At 45.4% G+C, this 24,297-nt stretch overlaps 1 protein-coding gene across 4 annotated transcripts in view; it reads left to right on the top strand.

The window, feature by feature from the left end:
• Positions 1-2,441: 2,441 nt before the first annotated feature.
• Positions 2,442-24,297, top strand: part of gnao1a (guanine nucleotide binding protein (G protein), alpha activating activity polypeptide O, a) — a 268,174-nt gene continuing 246,318 nt past the window's right edge. For all 4 annotated transcript variants that reach the window (XM_069901185.1, XM_069901186.1, XM_069901187.1 and 1 more), the window contains exons 1-2: positions 2,442-2,973; positions 3,189-3,231. In XM_069901185.1, coding sequence (XP_069757286.1) covers positions 2,856-2,973; positions 3,189-3,231 — 161 coding nt within the window. In that variant the 5' untranslated portion in view covers positions 2,442-2,855. The remainder of the gene's footprint in view (positions 2,974-3,188; positions 3,232-24,297) is intronic.

The raw sequence follows: 24,297 nt of genomic DNA, 5'->3' as shown, positions 1-24,297 counted from the left end.
CCTGCTGCTTCATGCCTCAGCTGACCCAGGTTTAATCCTGACTTCAGGTGCTGTCTGTGCGGAGTTTGCACAATCCAAATGTGACCCTGTGAGTTTTTTCTCACATCCGAAAGATATGTGGGTTGGCAAGGTGAATTGGCCACTGTAAATTGTCTATAGTGTGTAGATAGGTGGGAGAATCTAGGGAAAGTTGAATGCAATATGGGGAACAATTGATGGGGAATGGGAATGGTCTGTGATCAGTCGTGACTAGATGGGCCGAAATGAACTAGGAAATGTGATATATTGGACGGGTGTGCATTTTTATTTTTCAGGACTCGAATGTATTACCCTGTTAATGATAAGGTCGGCATCCATATGCCAATGATCTTAGATTGAAACCGGGAGTAGGAGAAACAAGGTGGTAATCGAATCCCAATGGGATCGTGCTAACTTTGGAATGACAAGAGTTCACTAGCAATCTCACGCTCTGGGGCGTGGATGGAGTTCTCCCAATTCTCAGCCGGAGCCCAGTTGCATAAAATGTTATTGCGGTCATTACCGACGTTCTTTTTATCCATTCTCGTTGCAGAGTTTGCACAAGTCCCATTTTAACACGCCTTTCATCTTCACTCTCCTGTCCAACACGCCGCTGATGCACGTCTCCTCAAACCACTTCATAAATGTTGCATTGATTTTTTTAATATAATGTTTCAAAAAACATAATCCTCCTAATGGATAACGGATGATCAGATATTCTTTCAAAACCACAGATGTATGCAGTGGGAATGGTTCTTCTGGGGAGTGAATTGATTCAGATGTCAGGTTTTTCACCGTGCGAGAAATGATTAGATGGGGGATTTGTGTGTGTCTGTGTGTCCATGTGTGCGCGTTCGTGCATGTGTCTGTGTGTGTGAACATGTGTCTCTGTGTGTTTAGGTATGTGTGTGAGTGGGCGTGTGTCTGTGAGTGAGCGTGTGTCTGTGAACATGTGTCTGTGTGTGTGAGCTTGTGTCTGTGTGTGTGAGTGAGTCTCTGTGTATGTGAGTGAGCGTGTGTCTGCGTGTGTAGGTGTGTGTGAGTGTCTCTGTGTGTGTGAGTGAGTGTGTGTCTGTGTGTGTGAGCGTGTGTCTGTGTGTGTGTAGGTGAGCATGTCTGTGTGTGTGTGTGTAGGTATGTGTGTGAGTGAGCGTGTCTGTGTGTGTGTGAGTGAGCGTGTCTTTGTGTGTATGTGTAGGTGTGTGTGTGAGTGTGTCTGTGTGTGTAGGTGTGTGTGAGTGTGTGTCTGTGTGTGTGTAGGTGAGCATGTCTATGTGTGTGAGCGTGTCTTTGTGTGTGTGTGTAGGTGTGTGTGTGAGTGAGCGTGTCTGTGTGTGTGTGAGTGAGCGTGTCTTTGTGTGTGTGTGTAGGTGTGTGTGTGAGTGAGCGTGTGTCTGTGTGTGTGTAGGTGAGCGTGTCTGTGTGTGTGAGCATGTCTTTGTGTGTGTGTGTAGGGTGTGTGAGTGAGCATATGTTTGTGTGTGTGAGCGTGTGTGTCGATGTGTGTGTGAGTGAGCGTGTGTCTGTGTGTAGGTGAGCGTGTCTGTGTGTGTGAGCATGTCTTTGTGTGTGTGTGTAGGGTGTGTGAGTGAGCATATGTGTGTGTGAGTGAGCGTGTGTCTGTGCGTGTCGGGGAAAGGGGGTGATGTGGGGTAGACATACAGGGATTTCACAGCCAGTCGGGACAGGGCTGCTGCGGCGAGAGTGGATGATATATAATTATCAGCAGAATGTTTGGGGCTCCAGTAACTCTTCCATGCTCATCTCAGGTGCCCTGACATGTAAGAATAATGGAAGCAGCCTCTCCGGCAGAACTCACAGCAATGGTCACCTTTACGCAGAGCGCTCCAGGCCAACCCCTCCCCTCGACGCCGTGTTTGTGTGGATCTAACTGGACTCCCCTTCTTTTCCCGGCCTCATCGTCTGAGTTCACGGTCGCCGCGTTTTCCAGACTGCGTTGCGCTGAAACGTCACGGATGGTAACTTCAGTGTCTGAGGGTTGGAAATGGCCAGTGATTTTGTGTGTGTGGTGAGAATCCACCCTGCGATGTACATCACCGGAGGGGTGTGAGCAAAGGGAAGTGGGGACCATAATCCTGACCCATTCGAGAAGTGAGTGCGTGCAGAAGTCAGTCTGTTTCGGCGTGGTTTTAAAAATGTCAGCGCACGTTGCCTGGCCCCTCCAGCTTCAGATTTTTGCCGTGCAAACGCTGACTTTGGTCGCTTTCGTTGCACGCACGTGGGGTCTGGGCGGACCGCGGCCGAGGTTCGGCTCCAGCGCCCCCTTGCCCCACCCAACACCACACCCCCCCACCCCAGCGCTCTCCCCTGCCTAAGGTGCAGTGGCGGCGGTGGAGGGGGGGAGTGTTGGCGCAGGCTCAGTGTGCTCTTGACGTCAGCGGGGCGAGGGGCAGAGCCTGGCGCACTCTCCGCTTCTCGCTCTCTCTCTCCCCCTTCTCCATTGTCAGCAGCTGAAGGATGCGATCGGGCTGAAACGTTGCCGCCGCCCACTAGCTACCAAGCGAGCCGTAATCCAGTGACAGTCCCTGCCGCCCAAAGCCCCCTGTTCTCTCTCTCTCCTCCTCCTCCTCCTCCCCCTCCCCATCCGAAGGCCACCGTGCAGAGCTGCAGAGAGAGGGAGAGAGAGAGAGAGGGAGCAGCGGCTTTTCCAGGATATCACTGCTTTCCGTGCACCGGCAAAGGAAGGAAGCGAGTCGGGCCCCTTCTCCCTTGGCTGTGGATGTGTGATTAAAAACCCGGCGTCTTGAAGAGAGAGGGTTCCCAGTGAGTAGCGAGCGAGCGAGGCCAGAGCTGTGTTGCTTTCCACAACACTAACCATGGGATGTACAATGAGCGCCGAGGAAAGGGCTGCCATGGAGCGGAACAAAGCCATCGAGAAAACCATCAAAGAGGATGGGATCAGCGCCGCCAAGGATGTCAAGCTTCTGCTGCTGGGTAAGAACCGATCCCCGACCAGCCTCACCCCCTCCCCTCCTCCATCCCTCGCCGTGAGCCCTGGCTAGACGGCTGACAGGCAACTCCGTGGGCCTGTCCGACTTCTGTCCCCCTCGCTCTAATCTCCTTTATCTCCTCGCATTCGCTAACGCCCCCCCCCCCCTTCCCCCCGTTCCCCAGTCCCCACTTACTCTCGTCTCTCTTTTTTCCAACAGGGGCGGGCGAATCGGGGAAAAGCACCATCGTTAAGCAAATGAAGTAAGTAGCCCCTTTTTTAAAAGGCGCAATTATTATTCGAGATGAATTATAACCTCCCGCGTACACCAGCCTTTCCATATGTTGGTTGACGCCTCGTTTTATTGAGTCGAGACTGTATCTTGAGCTTAGATGTATATTAATGATAGAGACCGCCATATTTATGGTTCTCCTGTCTCCAAGATACTGAAGGCTTTGGGTAGAGAGGGATTGTGACTTCCCAACATGTGCATGTCGGCATTGGGAGGCTCCAGTATAGATAGATAGATTTATTGTGCTGAGGACGGGTTATCTGTGTAAAATCCCGATGTCTTTGGCAATAGGGTGTGGATCCGGTGTATTTGTGCTGCCGCCGTGCTCGGACAGCCTCTGTGAATGTGCGAATATGCATCGGGGCAGGAATTGAGCTCCGGGGGAGGAGCGAGAGGGGCCGGGGCGTTGAGGTGGTGGTGGGAGTAAATCAGTCGCCTTCTCCATGTCCGCGGCAATACCATCTCGTATTTTGGTCATGTTTGACACTGATGTTAAGTGAGGTGGGTGTTGCAAGTACGAAACCAACCCGACAGACGGCAACCTGAACATTTGCCATTTTTAAAGCTTTTAACTTAGATTCCCCCACCACCACCGTGACGATTAATCACCATTGATTCCGATTCGCCGTCTTAATGGATGGATGGAATTTTTTTTAGCAGCTTGGTCCCACCCAATCCAATATATTGCTCTGAATCTTCATTTCTTCAGGGCTCTTTGGGGTAATGACGTTTTGGAAGGAGTGTGGATGGCTTCATGAAGGAATGTGCTGAACATTGTAATCGATCTATATTTTGCTGTCTGATAATGGACTAGTCGTCTATTATTTGTATGGTCGCCCCAGATATTGTGTACTATGGAAACTGTCCGTACATATAAAATCACTAAATGACAGTGAACTGGGAGGGAAAGCAATTGAATGTTAGCTGTTACTTCTAGGAGGTTGTAATGCTGAAAGCAATGCTCCCTGCTTCAGTTGCACAGCCACATGCGAGGACCACATCTGGAGTATTATTTGTGCAGAGCCTGGGAAGGATCACATCTCGCGTGTTATTTTTCAGTTCCGGCCACCCCACCCCAGCGCCTTGCCTGGGAATACAGATACAGCTTAGATCCATTAGAATGATATTGGGGTCGCAGTGATGTGCTCAGTGAGCTTGGTTGATGTACCCTCAACGATTATTAAAGTTATTTGAGATTTTTAAAATAAAAGATGATTTCATCTCCTGTCCCATTAATGGTGAGTTAATGTGAAGTTAATTGGAACGCAGAATACATTTTTAAAAACGATTTCAGTATTGAAATCATAAATAACATTTTCGACTCATTTATTATTAGAAATCTGGATCCTTCCTCCTTATAATGGTTGTCGATGCTGAGCTAATTAACAAATTGTTAGGTAAGGGTGCCAAGAAATATCTTGGTGGCGATTGCTCGAAATAATGCATGTTCCAATTGAAAATCAGAACCAGCTTTATGGTGGAATGGTTGTGTGTTCCTTTTGGTGACAAAGCCTACATATTTCTTCATACAGCATGGTGGAAGCAGGGTTCATGTCTGGGTACTGGACCCTACCTTATCGGCTTACTTAGGACAGAACTCAAATGCAGAGATCCCATGTTTATGCTGCAGCCAAAATGAGGTTAGATTTTGGATTATTTTACTCTGGGTTAGGAAGGTCCAGGGCCGATAGGAATGGCCAGAGTCTACTTTTTGGTCTGTGGTGTTTGGGTATTGGCTTTGTGTGTGTGCACGATAGCCTGGATGTATTGCTACCATTGTAATGTTGTAATCTTCTACCCGGCCACAACTTAATCCTGAAATCTTCGCCCATATTTGTTACTTCTAAACTTGACATAAACAAATCTGCTTTTTAAAAAAATCCGAACTGTGAACAGATCAATTCCCACCCAGCCCTCCCCCCAAAAAAGGTGTTCAGCATTTCCAATAATATCCTCATCAACCTCATGGCCCTCCCCACCAAAGCCCGTGTTAAATCTTATCCTTGATTTCAGATCTCTCCATGGCCCCATGTGGTTGGAAGAAATCAGCGGGCTAAGGAGAGGCAATAGGTAGTCAAAGTTTTGGGCTCAAACCTTTCATTAGGAATGGCAAGAAATGGACAGCAGCCCAAATAAAGAGCGGAGAGGGTTGGGGAAGGAGAACAGGTGACGGGGGGAGGGGGGGGTTAGTTTGGAGGTTCATGAGCTTTCCCGTGAACTTCTTCAAGCGCAGAGGGGAGAGACTGGAACGAGCTGGCAGCCTGAATTGGGGGGGGGGGGGGGGGGAATGCAGGGTCGATTTTGATATTTAAGGGGGGATAAAATGGACAGGTACGTGGATATGATCAGTGGGACTAGGCAGAAAAATAGTCCGACACAGACTGTTCTGCAGTGTCCCGTCGTTCTGTGGTCTACCGCAGACCGTCACGCTTTCAGCTGTCAGCCTTAAACTCTGGAGCGCCACTCTTCCTGAAGAGCCCTTCCTTAAACCCTCTGGCTAAGACCACCAAGAATGTGTTGGGTGTCCAACTTCTGCTTTTTGACTCGTTCTATCCGCGTTCACCCCGGGTTTGATGTGGTCCGTTTGCTGCTGTCCGGTCCACGTTCGATAAGATTCACCCCGAGACTCTGTGTTCTGCCCGGCAGCGTGTGCGCTAACCCGGGTCAGTGGGCCCCGCCACGATCGATGGGGGAGCTCTTCGCGCACCCCTGGGCCGTGTGGGTTCACTCTGCTGCCTGAGCGGCGCGGCAGGACGCCCGTCTGAACCCTGCCCCGTCGCTCCGATGCGGAGGCTTCTTTCGGGGGACCATGCCGGGTCCCCGGAGGAAGTTGGCAGGCTGGGGGGAGGGGGACCCGGGTCCAGTGCTGGGACGGGGAGCCGGCCACCGGAGTGCGAGCGAGGGGAGAGGGAGGGAACCGGTGGCGGCCCCGTGCGCCTTTCAGCCGCTCTCCTTGGTGGACAGCGCCCAGAAGAGACGCCGAACGCCTTCGGACGAGCTCGGGCGAACTCGGCGGAGAGAAGGGCGGGGCCGAGCAGCTGGCGAAACTGCCCGAATCCCCGCCGGTGGAGGTGGGGCCGGGCACCGACCTCCAGTCTCAGTCCGAAGGCGCCGCTGGAGACCCTGGCCGCGGGAGGCTGCAGACGTGGGGAAGAAGCAGCGCCGCTGCCCTCTGCAGACTTTCTCCGCGCCAGCAAACAGCGCAACGGCAATTTGGGGTTGTGTGCCTTCCTGGCCGCCCCCAGCCCTTTTGCGCTGTGCAGGAATGAAACACTGGTCTCCTGAAAAGGAATGGGCGCTGGAAGGCAAGTGCTGCTCAGGAAAGTCTGCAGATGCTGTGATTGAAGTAAAACACCACCGTGCCTTATAGCGCTAAGATCAGAGCTAACGTTTCGGCCCTGACCCCTTCATCAAGGAGTGGACATAACCGTGGTGCGCTATCGAACAGAAGCAAACACACCAAACATCAAGTCTGTTCTTCAGGCTTTATTCAACATAAACTTCCACAGAGCTGGCTGTTGTAAGTTCTGAGACTGGCCTCAAAGGCCCGGATCTATCCCGGAGGGTGACTGACAGCTGACCGGGTGGGGCTTGATCCATTCAGGTCGGCTGATTGACAGCTGGTCAGGTGTTGCCTCGTTTTCCCCTCGTGTCGTTTACTCCCCCCCCCCTCTCCACCCTCCCCCCGCCCCCCTCTCTCTTTTGCAGGTACAGAAGTCGCCCCCTGCAGTAGGAACAATAACCAAAGCCAACATCAATTGGAGGAGCAACACCTAACTTTCCGTCAGGGCGCTCAACAACCTGAAGGCATTGGAGCAGACTTCTCTGGTTTCTGCTCGCCCACTCCCCGTTCTCTCTTTTTTCCTCTTCCCTCTATCTTCTTAACTCTAGCTGTCCACCTCCTTCCCTCCATTCACCGAGCTTGCTGGTGGGCTCTCCCTTATCCACCTATTACCTGCTGGATGTGGGGCTGTGCTCCCCTCTTTCCCCCACACCTCCCTCCCAACCATTTGGTTTGGGCACCTGCCTAGATTTGGTCATACCTTAATGAAGGGCTCAAACCCAAAATGTTGGTTATGTATCTTTATATTTGCTATATAAAGTGCGGTGTTTGACCTGGTGTGTTTTAACAACTGCTCAGACAGGTGTCGGTGGTGAAATAAAACGAACCATCTCTACAGCTCAAAGTTGAAATACATTTTACCACGGGATCCTATCATTCACAGGGTTGGAATCCAGCCATAATAATATCAGCAAAATTAAATATATAAAGCTGATTTTTATCCTTAAAAGAATATATTCTGGGTATTTGTGTTCTGATGGCCTTTGCTGTACAATAGTGAGTTTCTTGTTATTTACCTTGTACAATGTTTGTGTGCACCAAAAATTCTTGCTTGCTGCAACTGAACTGATACTTTGTCGGGGAGACCAGCTACAGGCACACAGCACGTCTGAACCTATTTATGGTCTAGTGTTGACTGAAGTATGGAATTTATGCTGAAGTTGAAGAGTTGGATTCTTGAAAATGCAATTATTTATTGATCAGAACAAACAAATTTCTAATATATTCACATTTTTAAATGATTTGAAGGACAAATTGCTGTCAGTGATGTCAAACGAATTGTAATAGGAGGATTCTGTACCAGTTCCATTTTAAAGGAGAAACACTGGCAGCATCTGAGAGCCTAATAGCTACAATAACCAAGTATATTATTATTCTTCTTATTAGTGAATTACAGAGAGAGAAAAATGAGCTCAGACATCTTAAGTGGTGCCCAGGAAGAGGACGAGTTCAAGAATTGGATGTCTTTCTTTGGCTTGGCTTCGCGGACGAAGATTTATGGAGGGGGTAAAAGTCCACGTCAGCTGCAGGCTCGTTTGTGGCTGACAAGTCCGATGCGGGACAGGCAGACACGGTTGCAGCGGCTGCAGGGGAAAATTGGTGGGTTGGGTGTTGGGTTTTTCCTCCTTTTCCTTTTGTCAGTGAGGTGGGCTCTGTGGTCTTCTTCAAAGGAGGTTGCTGCCCGCCGAACTGTGAGGCGCCAAGATGCACGGTTTGAGGCGTTATCAGCCCACTGGCGGTGGTCAATGTGGCAGGCACCAAGAGATTTCTTTAGGCAGTCCTTGTACCTTTTCTTTGGTGCACCTCTGTCATGGTGGCCAGTGGAGAGCTCGCCATATAACACGATCTTGGGAAGGCGATGGTCCTCCATTCTGGAGACGTGACCCACCCAGCGCAGCTGGATCTTCAGCAGCGTGGACTCGATGCTGTCGACCTCTGCCATCCTGAGTACTTCGACGTTAGGGATGAAAGCGCTCCAATGGATGTTGAGGATGGAGCGGGATGTAGTCACCTACAAACTTTACACTGGCATACTCTGTAACCTATTAGATAGGAAAGACAAAGTTTAGAAATTTGAGGCATCTAGTGATATTTATTTAAAAATCAGAAGTGTTCACTTGATTTCTGAGTACAATCACATTGCACCTGGGGACATGTAAAGCTGTTAGCATGAACTGTATGTGCTTTAGGCAAACTATTCCCACACTTCCCCTCCCCAGATCACAACAGCAATTTTTGGGAGTGGGGGAGAGCACAGATTAAAATCATAACTTTTTTTTATTTGTTATGTAGCCAGTAGAAGTGTGGAAGAAACCAAGTAAACTTGGCTGCTTCACAGCAAGGCAGCTCATAAACTTTGAGCAGAGTCTTAAGGGGGCCACAGCCAAAAAACAAGGTTAAGAATGGCTGCTCTAGACAATATTCAAGTAACAGCTGATGACAAAATGGCCTTGGACAATTGGATAATTCGTAGCACTGGTGAACATCTGAGGATGCATTGATATCAGATGGAAATTTGACTTTAAATAGGATAATTTCTATATCATTTCCAGATTAACAGCTTGAGAAGGTCACTAGAAAGACCAATGGAATCAAAATTTATGACTTTGGATTCATCTGAAGTGAGAGAGAGAGATAATCTGTTAGAGTGAAACCAGGAAGAGACAAAATCTTAAAATTATTAATTTCTGGATTGCACAATTGTATCACATAAAGGCTATTCTCAATTACTAAAAGTAAAATAGAATTTTTTTTATACTTTGCAAGAAGTTCAGGCATTGATTAATGTAATAATGTGAAAAAAGCATTGGTTGGAAGGTGACTTAATATATTTTTGCAAGCAGCATGGTAACAGACCCTTCCAGCCCATGCTGCCCAAATACCCCAATTAACCTATAATCCCCATACATTTTGAAGGGTGGAAGGAAACCAGAGCTCCCGGTGGAAACCGATATGGACATGGGGAGAACGTACAAACTCCTTACAGACAATGGCAAATTCAAACCTATGTGTCTGGCACTGTACGGGCAGTCCCGGGGTTATGTACGGGATCTGTCTTTAAATTGAATTTGTAGGTAAGTCGAACAGGAACATATGGTTCTCATTTGGCATCAGTTAGTCAAATTTCTTGAAGTAGGCATATAACCATTTACGGAGCGGAAACAGGCCATGTCGGCCTTTCGAGTCTGCACCGGTTCACTAGAACAACTCCACTAGCTCAAGGAAGGTTTGTACAAAGCTTTTCTTGCATTGGATTTATGCTTTGGAGGCAAGCGAAGATGAACACGGTGCCTTGTAGCTTTTCTGCTTTAGGCACTGTGTACTGGGGCAAGGAATTGGAGGCGAGTGCTTGCCCAGAGCAAACGCCTCCCTCTGGGTCCCATGCCACTGAGCCTGGTGGAGTGTAAGGCATGACAGCCAGAGTGACACGGGATTGCCCCGCAGTGGTCTGTTTCAAGACCATCCATGCTTGCTGCCCGTTGTCCTTACGGATCCTTCGCCCACCGAGTTTGCTGCTGCAGACCACTATGAAAACTCTTTCCCGCACTCTGTCACAGCTGCCAGCCCCTGCTGCCAGACTGACATGAGCTACTTGGCCATTGCTGGGGCCCTTTCCAGTTACTGATGGCTGGGCGAGCCGAGCCCAGGGATTTGAAGTCAGAGTTGCCTTCTCCTAGCCTTTGTCTAAGGAGCCAAACCTGCAAGGCATAATTACAAGGGTAAATAGCCATGATCTGACATAAAATGGCAGATAGCATTCACCTTCTTGAAGCTGCGCCTAGTCCATCCATAAGTACAAGTTGTCCGTACGTTGGATGCTCATTACCCAGGACTGCCTGTAATCTTTCTTTGGCTTGGCTTCGCGGACGAAGATTTATGGAGGGGGTAAAAAGTCCACGTCAGCTGCAGGCTCGTTTGTGGCTGACCAGTCCGATGCGGGACAGGCAGACACGATTGCAGCGGTTGCAAGGGAAAATTGGTTGGTTGGGGTTGGGTGTTGGGTTTTTCCTCCTTTGCCTTTTGTCAGTGAGGTGGGCTCTGCGGTCTTCTTCAAAGGAGGCTGCTGCCCGCCAAACTGTGAGGCGCCAAGATGCACGGTTTGAGGCGTTATCAGCCCACTGGCGGTGGTCAATGTGGCAGGCACCAAGAGATTTCTTTAGGCAGTCCTTGTACCTTTTCTTTGGTGCACCTCTGTCACGGTGGCCAGTGGAGAGCTCGCAATAGTGTTGCGCTAATGGCTATAATAACCAGGATCAATGTTAATACAAGCTGGGTTCTGCAAATCCTGGGCAAACCTCACATTCTTAAAGACATTGTTGAAATAGTAGATAATTAATCGAGGTTTACAAGATTGAGGGGCATAGATAAGCCAGCACCTTTTTCCCAAGGCAGGAGTAGCAAACACCAGAGTACAAAATGAAGGAAGGAAAGTTCAGGGGAGACATCAGGGGTAAGTTTTTTTAAACACAAGAGTTGTAGTTGCTGGAGTGCATTGCCAGGGGTGATGGTGGAGGTTGGATCAATAGGGGCATTTAAGAGACTCTTAGACAGGCACATGGATGAAAGAAAAATGGAGGATCATGAGGTAGGAGGGTTTAGTTTTGCTGGGTATACATAGGTCAGCACGACATCATGGGCTGAAGGGCCTGTACTGTGCTGCAGTGTTCTAATTCACACCATAAGATGTTCTAAAATAATGATCAGAAAACATAATATTGAAAGGAACAAATATTTTAATTTTCGTTTTATATGGTGCCGTTTTTAGGTCCCTGATCCCTGCAATTTGAGCTGATTATCACAGAAAACCTTCTGCACAGGATCATGTATAACCAGTTGCCAAAGAAAAACCCAGATCCCCACCTACAAGATCCCCAGTTGCCACCAACGATGCTCCAGCATCAGTAGTCTTTGTATAACCAGTTATAGTACATGGAAGGTCAACACCTGCAGGGAGTATAAAAATATTCTCACCCCTCACCACCACTGAGTCTAAAATAGAGGTTTACATTGCAGAAAAGATCACAATGGTCTCTGGAATTAACTGCAAATGTATTATGTTGTTGAAAAATTCACTTCTTTGGGTTCTTGAAAGAAGAGTTTTTTGTATAGCAATATTTTCTCATTTCACAGCTAAGGAAATGACTGTGTCATTAGTGCATCTGCTGGAGTTCAGTTGTGTTCATCTGAATTGACAAGTCTGAACTCTTGCAGCTCCCGTACCATTTATCATGCTTATATCCTGACAGCGGATATTTATCATTTCATTCACTAATTACCTTCATAGTTGCATTTTTGCCTCCACCATGAACAGAATTTGGCAAAATTCATTTATACGGTCACTCCTAACCTTCAGTCCTCCCGGTATCTACCCATACCCAAGTCTTTTAAGTGAAAACCACAAAAATAAATGAGTTTGCTTTCAAATGCTTAAATGGTTTAATTTCAGAATCCCCAGCTATTTAGATTAAACTCATTAACAGTGTAATATTTCTCAGCACGGAATCGTTGAATGCAGAACACTTAAAATAAGCAATGCTTTGAGTTTTACAGGAGATTTGAAGGTTGGAATATTTTCATCAACTCAGCCTGAAACTGAGACCCAGATTAATTTTTTTCCCACCTTAAGATTGCACTAATTATGAAAACTTCAAAGACTTTGAAGAATATTTTTAGTTATATGTGATGGAGATTTGGAGATCACCCTGATTAAATTTCTCAACATCGGAGCCCAATACAGCAAAAATAAAACTGCATTTTAATTGAAAATCACAAAAATTGCAGATGCTGAAATCATGAGCACTTTAATCCTTCGTTTTTTTTTGTAGGACTAAGTTATGTTGTTAAAAGTTAAAAATGTTTTTTTTCCTCATTTAAGGAAGTACTGTAGCTCTTTGGTGAATGGGCAGTGCATTAGTTAGAAAACACATTAATCTGTTCTTTGGGCAGTGTTGGAATTCAAAGTAACCTAAACAATGAAACCTGAATTCTGTTTTTGGTGATTACACGGGACAACAATTTTTTTGGCGGAAGGTTTGCTTCCTATAAAGAAATTGGGTATTATGATGGACAACTTCAAGTTGAACGCAAAGATAATTTCAGATTTGCTATATCACTTAGGAAGTTGAAGAAATATGAAATTAACTTATTCAATTTAGGATGTTTAATCATATAATGTACCTCTGATCCAAGCTCTCAGGTTGACTGGACATTTGCACATTTGCGAGGAACCCAGGGTTTGTCTTGGTCACCAGTTTTATAACCGAAATAAAGCTCGTGGGCTTTCTTAATCAGTGCAATCTCTTTGAGCCTTAAGCATATACTCACCACAGGTGTAACAGAATGTATCACAGCTGTTGCGACATTGACTAGACATCTCTGCTGTATTGAATCTTCCTGAAGACGATTAATACTATTAAGTAAACTCACTATGCTATTGCCTGAAGAACATGCACATCAACGTGCATTCAATGTAATGCACAGCGTCTGTATATGTGAGCTGCTTTTATAGTCTGTCTGCATCTATCCTGACTAAACATGCCCAGGACTAAGATAACATTTGCATAGCTCCTGCACTGAGTGCATGCCCAGGCCTGCTTGGCCTGACCAAAGCAACTTGATTTGTGGGCAATTTACTAGTAGTCTTAAAATATGACAGGAAACCTCAAAAAGAAGTTGTATCTAAAAAAAACAGCGTGTAGTAGGAAAGTTTTTAAAAAATTTTATTCTTCCATTTTTCAAAACAAACATAGCATCACGTTTAAAAGCACAGTAATTTTTAACATATTTACACATTCTTTTAGAACTCTTTCTGAGGTTCCAATACAATATCAAATTGTAATTTCCCTCCCACACCCCCTCCCCACATCAAAAGAAAACAAAACAACTGAAGAGACAGAAAATAGTAAAGGAAAGAAAAGAGAAATTCAGCTTCCAACCATTCTTTCTAATCGACTTCCACTCTGAGGTGGTTCTCTGCTGTTGTCTTTACGTGTTTTGTCAGATTATTAGATCCATGAGCTGTTACTCTAACTGGGCACCAAAACACTCTAGATAAAGTTGCCATATTTTGGCAAAAGTGTTGTATTTATTTCTTAAGTTATATGTTATCTTCTCCAAGGGCACACAGTTGTGCATCCCCATCGAGTGATGAGCAGGGGGAAGTCGGACTTCCCCGTGATCGCAATACTTTTGTTTTGCTACTGACTTGGCAATATCTACAAATTTAATTGGGAGTTTTGTTAATTTTCTGCCCACGTCCACCAGGTTTCCCAATAAATACAACTCCAGGTCCAGCGAGAAGTCTGCTCCCGTAATCCTAGTTACATATTAGATAATTCAAGGCAGAAGGGTCTCACCTTCATGCAGGTCCATGTGGAGTGCATAAAAGTACCAATTTCTAACCCACACCTGAAGCACATTTCTGATATCCTTGGGTTTCCTTTATGTAATTTTTTGTTTTGTGAGGTATAATTGGTGTAAGAAATTGTATTGTAACAATTGAAGTTGATCACTGATGCCAAGCTCTCCATAAATAAATTTGACCAACTCTCTTCATCGATCGTTATTCCCAAGTCCGACTCCCACCTCTCCCTCGATCTTTGAAGCACAAAGTACATTCTGGATATAAATTTGGGAGTGCCTCCCAGTCGAAGTAGCCCTTCCACCTCTTTCCCTTCAGGTGGGGTCATGGTAGGGCCCCATTTTTCCCTCAGGAAGGATATTAACTGGAGAAAGTAGTGAAAGATTTCATTCGGCAAATCATATTTATCCTTCATTTGTTCGAAGGACATGAGCTGTCTATTTTTCGGAGCAGTCCTCAATAGTTTGGATCCCCTTTTGGTGCCAAATATCCAGAATTTTGTTTACCTAAATTCATAGACATCAGCATGTTCTGTATCAAGAGTGCTTTTGGTAATATTATGTTATCTTTACCAATACAGTCATTAATTTCCCTCCAGAGCTTTATAAGATGATTCAGGACGGAGTTATCTGTTCTTTTGTTTATTAATTTAGTGTTTGTTTCTTAAATGAAATTTTTCACCACCCCCTCCCCCATACTATGTACTCCTATGTTAACCCATTTTGGTGGATCATCTTCAAATAAAGATGCAAGGAACCTCGACTGGGCAATCTGGCAATCGTAGTTCCCTGCCCCCCCCCCCCCCAATCTCTCATCCCACATCAGTTTTTCCATGGAGATCCTGGAGACTTTACCATTCCAAAGAAAAGTTGTTATGGTTTCATTCAATATTTTTTTTTAAATTGTAGCAAGTAAATAGGAATGGACTGAAAAAGATACAGTAGTCATGCAACACCTTCATTTTGATGCAATTTACCTTGACCATCAAAGTGATGGGTAGTTTCTCCATCTGTTTAAATAGTCTTCAATTTTTTTTTCAAGGATGGGGTTAGTTAAGTTTATGTTTCCCAGATCTCTATCCATCGTTATCCGAAGGTTTTTAAATCCTACCTGGCTGCCACTTAAAACGGTTCCCCTGTTTATTATTTCTTGTAATCCGTATTAGTTAAGGGCATAATCTCACTTTTTCCCCAATTTGCTTTATATCCGGAGATTATATTGTATTCTTCCAGTGTGGACTGTAATTTGGGCAAAGATTCAGCTGGATCTGTCAAGTATTGCACATCGTTTGCATATAATGCTTGACCTGGCCCTTTATATTTGGGTCTTTTTCAATATCTTGTGACTATCCATTCCATAGGATGCTGATGGTTCCTTTCAGTCTTTTTGTGGGATGGATACCCACTCTTCAAAAAGGAACAGCGTGTCTGTGAATGGATTATAGGTGAGTGGAAAGTGGGGGTGGTTTCCACAGGTCCAGACCCATCCCATCTACCATCCCCTCCTGGATCCAGCAGTATGATGAGGTCCAAGATGCCTGGGGAAGTTCCGTGGCAGTGAATGGCCAGACCAAGCTTTGATTCAAGGGATGCCCTTCCCGCACTTCACAGCACGTGTTTGCTGGATGGCCATTGACCCTACAAGAGCGTTCATTCACCCTTTGACAGGTCTTGTTTTTCAATCTGCAGAGTGTTCAGCCACCTTCCTCACCAGGTAAGCCTGGTACGGGATCCAGTGTAGTCGCCGACCACCCAACTATTCAACAGGTTGAACTAGGTTACATGGTACGAGTAGCATTCAGACGGGTGACCTCATCCAATATATTCCACTAATAATTCAATAGCCAATACAAACAATCCTGGAGACAGCAGGCAATCTTGTCTCTAGATCTACTTGAGATGAGATTTGGCCATTTGTAATGATCTTTGCTTGTAGTTTAGAGTATAATGCTTTCACCTAATTAATATATATTTGCCCAAGGTCAAATTTTTCCATTACTGGTATTTTAAATAAGTATGGCCATTCCACTCTATCAAAGGCCTTCTCTACATCCAGAGATATTGTCACATTAGGGTTCTCTCTAGACTGTGCCAAATATATTCAATAATCCTCCCAGGTTGTCAGATGAATGTCTTCTTTAAAAAACCTACTTGGTCTGGGTTTAATAATTTTGGTAAATACTGGCCCAATCTCTCAGCCAATGCCTTGGCTATGTAATAAGTTTTAAGGTGATTTTTGTGATCTGCAGCCCAAAGTGCATAAAATACACCCAAAAGTGTTCAGGAAGCAAAATCTTTGTTGTCCAGTGTTATAAAACTGGCACAAGTCTGCGTTTCATACATTCTGCACTCTGTCACAACACAAACCACCCACTTTTTAAAATCAATTGAGTGTCTCACCAAGGCAGTAAATGTTATGAAGGCAGTCTGGAGAGAAAGTTTCAGAAAATAAATTGCTTTGGGAGCTTGATGGGGCATTATGACGGAGCTATAACTGGTAACGTCTCACATAAACAAACAAGATGTTGAGGGTGATTGATAAGATAGATGCCAATAGACAGAGCTCTCTGGTTGGAAATTTCTCCATCTGGGGGGGACGTTTTCAATGAGAACCAAAATGAAGAAGTATTTCTTCAAATGGAAGGCTGCAAATATTTACAATTTAAAAAAATTCTACTCATGCAAATCCAATAAATAAAATATTACATTCTTCTTCCACACAATATGATTTTCAGAGTCCTTAATTCCCCCTCCTAACACCCTCCCCTCCCTATCCCTTAAATTATACGAATACCAAAATATAAAAATACAGACATTCAAAAACCTCCTAAATTCTGTCAAAGGCAGTGATCTTCCTCGAAGCTGGAGGACCTCGGATGTTAAATAAAAACAAGTAGGGGTAAAATCACATGTCGTCTGCACCACATTCCCCATTTCATACTCTTAATTGTTTACCTGCTGGGATGGATTGTTCTTTTCTTATTCGGGGGAGGGGGTGGGGGTGGGAGTGTGAATTATATCTGTGCCCCTACGCAATATTTTTGCAATTCTTTACCCTAAGGAGCCATGCATGTTTGGTCAAGCTTCTTTGGAAATGCTTTAACTCAGTCAAGTGAATAGTTATGTGTCGCATTTGTGGTTTGTGCCTTGCAGATGAAATAATGATTTTGGGGATGGGAGTAAGATCAGGGGAAGATCCAAGAAGTGGTGGTGTGAGAGAGGGAACAGAAACTGGAGATGCATTCCCTCCAATTTAGAAATGAATGATTGAAAGTGTACCAGGGCAATCCTGCATGGATACCTGCCACAGAGATGGTGATGGTGCATTTGAATATGAAGGCATCATTTTTCTCAACCCCACCAAATCCCAAGTCATTCCTGTGTGTTCAACTGCAATTGTTCCTTCCAGCTCTGGGAAGGGTGAATTTCATTCTGCACCTCAAGCTTTCAAGTAGTGATTTGTGAATTTGTAAAGGAAAATTTCTGTTACTCAAATGGCCGTTGCATGGGGGCTGCCTGTAAACTGATATCCTGTTGTTAAGAAATCCCAGTGGTTTGGCATCTGACTCATTCCTTAGACCTAAATATCCATTAGTTTAGAGGAGAAGTGATGTGTGACTTTGGACCAAAGGTGCAGCTGGAGCCAGGGTTGTGTCCTGAGCACCAGGAGTCAGGTATATTTGTCGTTTTATGGCAAATCAAGGTCAGGAGCTCTTCTACATTTCCTGCCTCCTTTAAACTCATTGGGTTCACTGGAAAAAGCAGTTTTTTTCTTTCCACTCAAATACCATGTTAAGTAATCCCTATGGTTCTCTGTGATTAATAAGGGATTGCTTATGTGAATGGGAAGTGAAGGTTGAGAATCACTGCTCTGGACCCAATTGTTACTGAAATATTTTGCTTGAGAAAAATTGTCCTTGGCCCATTTCCTTTGGAGTTATGAAACCATGAGGTATGATTAAAACAGTGGTTTTCAAACTATTTCTTTCCACCCACATATCACCTTAAGCAATCCCTTACTAATCACAGAGCACCGATGACATAGGGAATACTTAAAGTGGTACGTGAGTAGAAAGAAAAAGTTTTAGAACCACTGATGTACAATAAAAGTACAAAAATCTACATCCCCAAAATCCAGAGCACCTGAGAATCTGAACCTCAAATTTTTAATATTTAGTGGGCTTTTGTGTGCATAAATCCCACAGATGCACAGAAGTCATGGAATTTTTTTTTGTACAGGGTATTTTGTATTTTATATGAGAATATGTTTTGTTAATAAACGGTCAACGTTTACCTGTTCATCTCTTATTTGTTCTTCTTAAATTTGAATTTTAAAAGTTCTGCCCAAGAATCTGGAAAATCCGAAAATCCAGACTGATCCAATCCCCAAGCAGTCCACATTTTAGGACTTTTACTGAATTGTGCTACTGTGAAACATAATAAACTAAGAGTGAAATAAAAGCATGTCAGGGTCATCATATGAGGAGCGTTTGTCTGCTCTTAGCTTGTATACATTGGAATTTAGGAGAATGAGGGGGAATCTAACTGAGGCATTTCGAATATTGAAGGGCATAGGTGGAGTAGATGTGGAAAGGTTGTATCCCATGGTGGGAGAGTCGAGGACAAAGAGGGCACAAATTCAGGACTGAAGGGCATATGTTTATAACAGAGATTTGTAGGAATTTCTTCAGGGTGGTGAATCTGTGAAATTTGTTGCCACAGGCATTTGTGGAGGCCAAGTCATTGGGTGTATTTAAGACAGATTAACAGGTTCTTGATAAGCCAGGCATCAGAGATCATAGGGAGAAGGCTGGGCAGTGGGGCTGAGTGAGGAAAATGAATCAGCTCATGATTAAATGGCGGAACAGACTCAATAGGCTGAACAGCCTATTTCGGCTTGTGGCCATGTGGTTTGGTATTAAACAGCTAGTCCAGCACAACCAAAGTCAAGAGGGTACCAGATTACTGATGCTAACTGTAAATGAAAGCAGTAGTGACATAGATAGTCCTAAGTCAGAAGAAGAAAGTCCGTCCGGTCCTTTTATAGCTGTTTGAGGTGATGATGGGGTGGGAGAAGAAAGTTAAAGAAACATCATTATTACCCTCCATTGGGATCCCGGCAAGGAAAGGAAAGGTGCTCTGCTACTTATGACGGGACTACGTTCCGATGAACCCATCATATGTCGAAAAAGAATACCTCACCTACTGAACATTATAGGTGAGCTTACCTTAAATGTGCTCAGACCACTTACCATAGGCTACAGTTGAGAAAATTTATCTAAAACAAGGCCTATTTTATAATTAAATGTTGTGAAATACCTTTTATTCCACACTGAAAAGAAACAATATTTAATCATAGAATATGGTGGCAGCGTACCGTTGTAACTTAGAAAATTGTAAGTCGAGCCTTCGTAAGTGGAGGAGCATCTGTATAACATGGGTTAAAAAGCTGTAACCCAATGTGTGTACTGTAGTAATATTTGCAGATCCAACAGACACATGACTGTGCAGAAAGTAGAGCTTTCTGAATAGTTGTGCATGTTGGAATCTATTAATTTGCAATGCTACATAATTCTCCAAAGTTCATGGTACCAGTTCCTTTTGAGGGCAGATCCATTGAATCTTCTTTCTTTTGAAATCTTTGAAACCATTTCCTATAAGTTTTCAATTTGCAAACATTTTTTCATGTAAAAGAAACAAATGTTTTCAGTGATTTCTTCCATAAACCAATGCAAAGGAACTAAAACTGTGTGCAGCCGATTGTCTCATTAGCGTCATGTAACCTCATGTTTTGATTTGGTGACATAAATGGACAAATAGACTGCAATATGATAGTCTATCAGCTGATTGTGGGATTTGGAAGTCAAGTATTGATTAAATGAGTTATTTCACAGAGACAGATACATTAATCTCATGTTATAGACTGTTTTAAAGACTAACTGAAGAATCTCTCCTTCCAGCATCTTCCCTCACCAAATCTACTTGCTGGCCTGACATAGACTGTCTTAACACTTACACTTCCAACCCACTGTCCTCTGAACTCGCAGCATGCTGACCATAGAGGGGGATTGCCGTCAAATAAGATGATAAGGGCATTGTGTACTGTTTGGTCCACAGACCTCTGCCTCTCAGAGGCTGCACACCATCTCTCAGACATCCCCAATGGGACTAGCGGAACCTCACCACTCAACGTTAAGTCATCGTTTCTGAGACGCTCACTGTCATTATTTCTTCAGCTGATTTCCACCTACACCCCCCCCCAACCACAGCCTCCAGTCTCGTCATTTCCCAACCCCTGTACAACCCTCTCCCTATGACCCACAAACAGAAGACCCATCATTTCTTCTCCGCAGATTCTTGACTATATTTTCTCTCCTTGTCTAGTCCTTCCTATTTACATCTGTGGCTTTGCTTCCAGCATGTTGAAAGTTTCCAATATCCTGGCCCCAACAGGCTCGTTTTCACTCTTGCCATCCAAAACCTGAACACCACTTCATACGCGTGGACTGTTGCGTGGACAGAGATCTACACCAATTACCCTTCCATTAACCCCTGAGAGTCTTGTATTCCTAAAGAGCAGAGACCCACACCTACCCCCCCCCATCCCCACTACTCCCTGAAAGACATTTGTGGGCTGAGATCGACACCTGCCCCTCTCCACTACCCCTTGAGGGAATCCCTGTGGAATAGAGACCCACGTCACCCCCTCCACTACCCCCTGAGGGAATCCCTGTGGAACAGAGACCCACACCTGGCCCCTCTACTACCCCCTGAGGGAATCCCTGTGGAACAGAGACCCACCCCTGCCCCCCCTCCAAGAGCCCCTGAGGGAATACCTGAGGAACAGAGACCCACACCTGCCCCCCTCCACTACCCCCTGAGGGAATCACTGTGGAAGAGTGACCCACACCTGCCCCCTCCACTACCCGCTGAGGGGATCACTGTGGAACAGAGACCCACACCTCCCCCCCTCTACTACCCCCTGAGGAAATCCCTGTGGAACAGAGATCCATACCTGCCCCCCTCCACTAGCTTCTGAGGGAATCCCTGTGGAACAGAGACCCACACCTGCCCCCCTCCACTACCCCCTGAGGGAATCACTGTGGAACAGAGACCCACACCTACCCCCTCCACTACCCGCTGAGGGGATCCCTCTGGAACAGAGACCCACACCTGCCCCCCCTCTACTACCCACTGAGGAAATCCCTGTGGAACAGAGACCCACACCTGCCCCCCTCCACTACCCCCTGAGGGAATCACTGTGGAACAGAGACCCACACCTGCCCCCCTCCACTACCCCCTGAGGGAATCACTGTGGAACAGAGACCCACACCTACCCCCTCCACTACCCCTAGTAGAACAGAGACCCACACCAGTCCCTCACCATAACCATCCTACTTTGTGTGTTTGAATGTTCTTGCATTGACCAACTTCTTCATTCACTTCCTTGAAGCCATGGATGCAGCTGTGTTCACCTGTAATGTTCCAATGTGTGACTGTTGAGATGTGGTATTCACGCAACAGTTTTTGTTTCAGTCTGACTGGAATCTCTCTCTCTTTTGCCACTATGTTGATAAAGCTATAGGTCATGCTCTGTGTTCTCATGCAGAAGACCAGCTCACATTTTCCATCAATTTTCAGTGTGCTCCCTTACACCTGATTCTTCTCTTCCCTATCGGTCTCAGGGGATTGGTTAGCAATCAGTGTCCATCACAGGCTCCACCACACCTCCTGCACTCCATGTCCATTCTCTTTGTTCCTCTGGCTCCATTGTGCCTGGATAATGCACTTAATACACTTATGATTCTGAGATGTCTTTCTTTGCTTTTTCCTTAACCGTGTCTTTCCCTCTACGTTTGACAGGGTTTTAACTGCATCTAGTTAGTTTCCTGCACTCGTCTCCTCTCCTCCCTCTTTCCATCTCACCGGCCTCTACGTTTAAAGGAGCATCTATTTTAATTTCTACCATCTTCACCATGACCTATAGACCATTTCCTCCCCCCACCTCCCCTGCCCCCCCTCCCATTTCAATATTCCAAGTTAACTGCTCACTTTGCAGCCTCCTCAGTTCATTCTGGGATATGACCCTCAGACCTTCTCACAGCACTTTCCCTGACACAGTTGGAGATCTGACCTCTGGTAGATATTGAGAAACTGGAACAGCACACAGAATACTGGAGGGACTTGGTGGGTCAGGCAGCATCCATGGAAGATGATGTTTTGAGCCCAAACCCTTCATCAGGGTTGAAGCCCGGATAATGTTGACTCTGTTGTTTTCCATGGGTGCTACCTGCAGTCCTCCAGAATTTTGTGTGTTGATCAAGAGACCACATCTGTCCTTTTGATTCCTCTCTTTGCACCCTCCAGGCAACCCAAAAAAAACCTTCCAGGTGACTCAGTGATTTACTTGAATGTCTTCCAATTGAGTGAACTGCATCTGGTGCTCTCAGCATGCTCTCCTCGACATTGGAGAAGTGTAATACAGTTTAGGTGAACTCTTTTCCAAGCACTTCCCTACAGCAACAAAGAGGTCCCTGAGCTTCCAGTCGCCTTAATTCTCCGGTCCGTTCTCAGTCTGACGTCTTCTGTCTTTGTTTCCAATAATATTGCAACAACCCTGATGTTAACTCTCCTTCCAACCAGGCACGTTACAGCCATAAGGACTCAACATTTGCATTCACCAATTTCAGATAGGCAGCCTTTCCAGTTTGGTTCAGAAGTGGCCAGTCCTGATGAAAGATCACCAATCTGTAATATTAACTTGGATTTTCTGCTCAATGGGTGTGGCCTGGCATTCTGTGTTTTTTGTTGTTGTTTCAGATTGCCAAGGTTTTCAGTCACAGTATTTTTTAAAACATTATTCCCTGCCCTTTATCCTCATCTGCCTCCTGCTATTAATCCTCCTCCACATGGATCTACAATTAGCAAGCCTTCACCACCTACTCGCACGTTGAACCGTTGCAACTTGCAAAGTCAGTTTCAACAGATGTTCATTTTACTCTCCACACTCCTTGCCCTATTCTGCAGCTCAAAAACACTATTTTCCTTTATGATGCAGGTTCATCAACCTGAAACATTAGCCCCTGTTAAACTGCAGCACCTGGGTGGCCCTCCTGGGACCCGGGTGCGATTACTGGGGCAAAGGTGCTGGAAGCACCTTTTAAATTGCAGGGGGATTGACCCATTAAATCACCAACCTGGTGATTTAAGGGGGATCCCGGCCCCTGCAATGGCGGGTCACGCATTCACCGGAAGTACTGCCGGATGTTCGGATGCTGACTGCCTGGTGACGTAAGTGCTGACGTCACCAGAATAAGCAGGTCAGCCATTTTCCTTTTCAAATCACCTGTGGACACGACCTAGGTAAGATTAACTGGGTTCCCTGACTATCTCTGAGGTAGGTCAGGGACCCGGTTGGATTCCAGTGGGGTCTGCCGTGTAACTGGGGAGCTAACCAGATTGCCCGGTTAACCCATCTTACACGGCAGTCTCTCCACACAAAGACTGTCCAACCTGCTGAATATTTCCAGCATTTTTAGTTTCAAAGGGAATTTGTCCACTATTGTTCTACACCCTGGTGTGAAGCATTTCAAAACAACTGAACCATGTCACTGTTGGTTAGGAAGGATGGGTGTTTAGGTGGTTAATGATTGTACTCTGCTGTCTAACTCTAAAGGCTCCAAAATCCAGAAATGAGTGGGAGAAATGAAAGTCTTGCACATTCTCACTTCCTGGAGTCTGAGTGGAATATTTTGGGGTCAGTCATCTGCACTAATCAGCCTGTTATTAGACAATACCCAAGATTGGTGGAAAATCTCTCTTTAATAATGCCTGCCGTGGTCTGTAAACATGATGAGCTATCATGGGAAAACTCTGACTGCAGTTAGTATTAATCAGTGGGGCAGTACCAGTGCGCTACATTTCATCTGATTCATACAATGATTGATTTGGGAGTATTTAGCAAAGACAACAAAAGGTTTGTTCCTCAGGACTGTCATCAATTGTTTCTTGAGTAGAAATATAAACATGAAATATGAGAGAATTTGATTGGGTGACTCAGTTAAATCATTTTATACAGACAACGAGGGTTTGGACATTCTTCACTGTGATTCAGCCTTGACTTGTTTCCACTGCTGGCAATGGTTAGGAGGAATTGATTGAATTTTGGCCTCTTCCCATCAGGAATAGTTGGAAAATGAATAGTCACTGTGCCACATCAGCTGGGGTGGGAACAGGAGCCACAGCGAATGCTGTTGGCTCAATGGGCACGTGTGGGTGAAATCTCCTTGCAGAAGACAGTGAATTTCTGGAACTCCAGTGGATTGTAGAAGCCAG

This window comes from Narcine bancroftii, chromosome 10 (assembly GCF_036971445.1).
Source record: "Narcine bancroftii isolate sNarBan1 chromosome 10, sNarBan1.hap1, whole genome shotgun sequence".
Lineage (NCBI taxonomy): Eukaryota > Metazoa > Chordata > Chondrichthyes > Torpediniformes > Narcinidae > Narcine > Narcine bancroftii.
The sequence above is the reverse complement of the archived record's forward strand: the minus strand, read 5'-3'. Positions and strand labels throughout refer to the sequence as shown.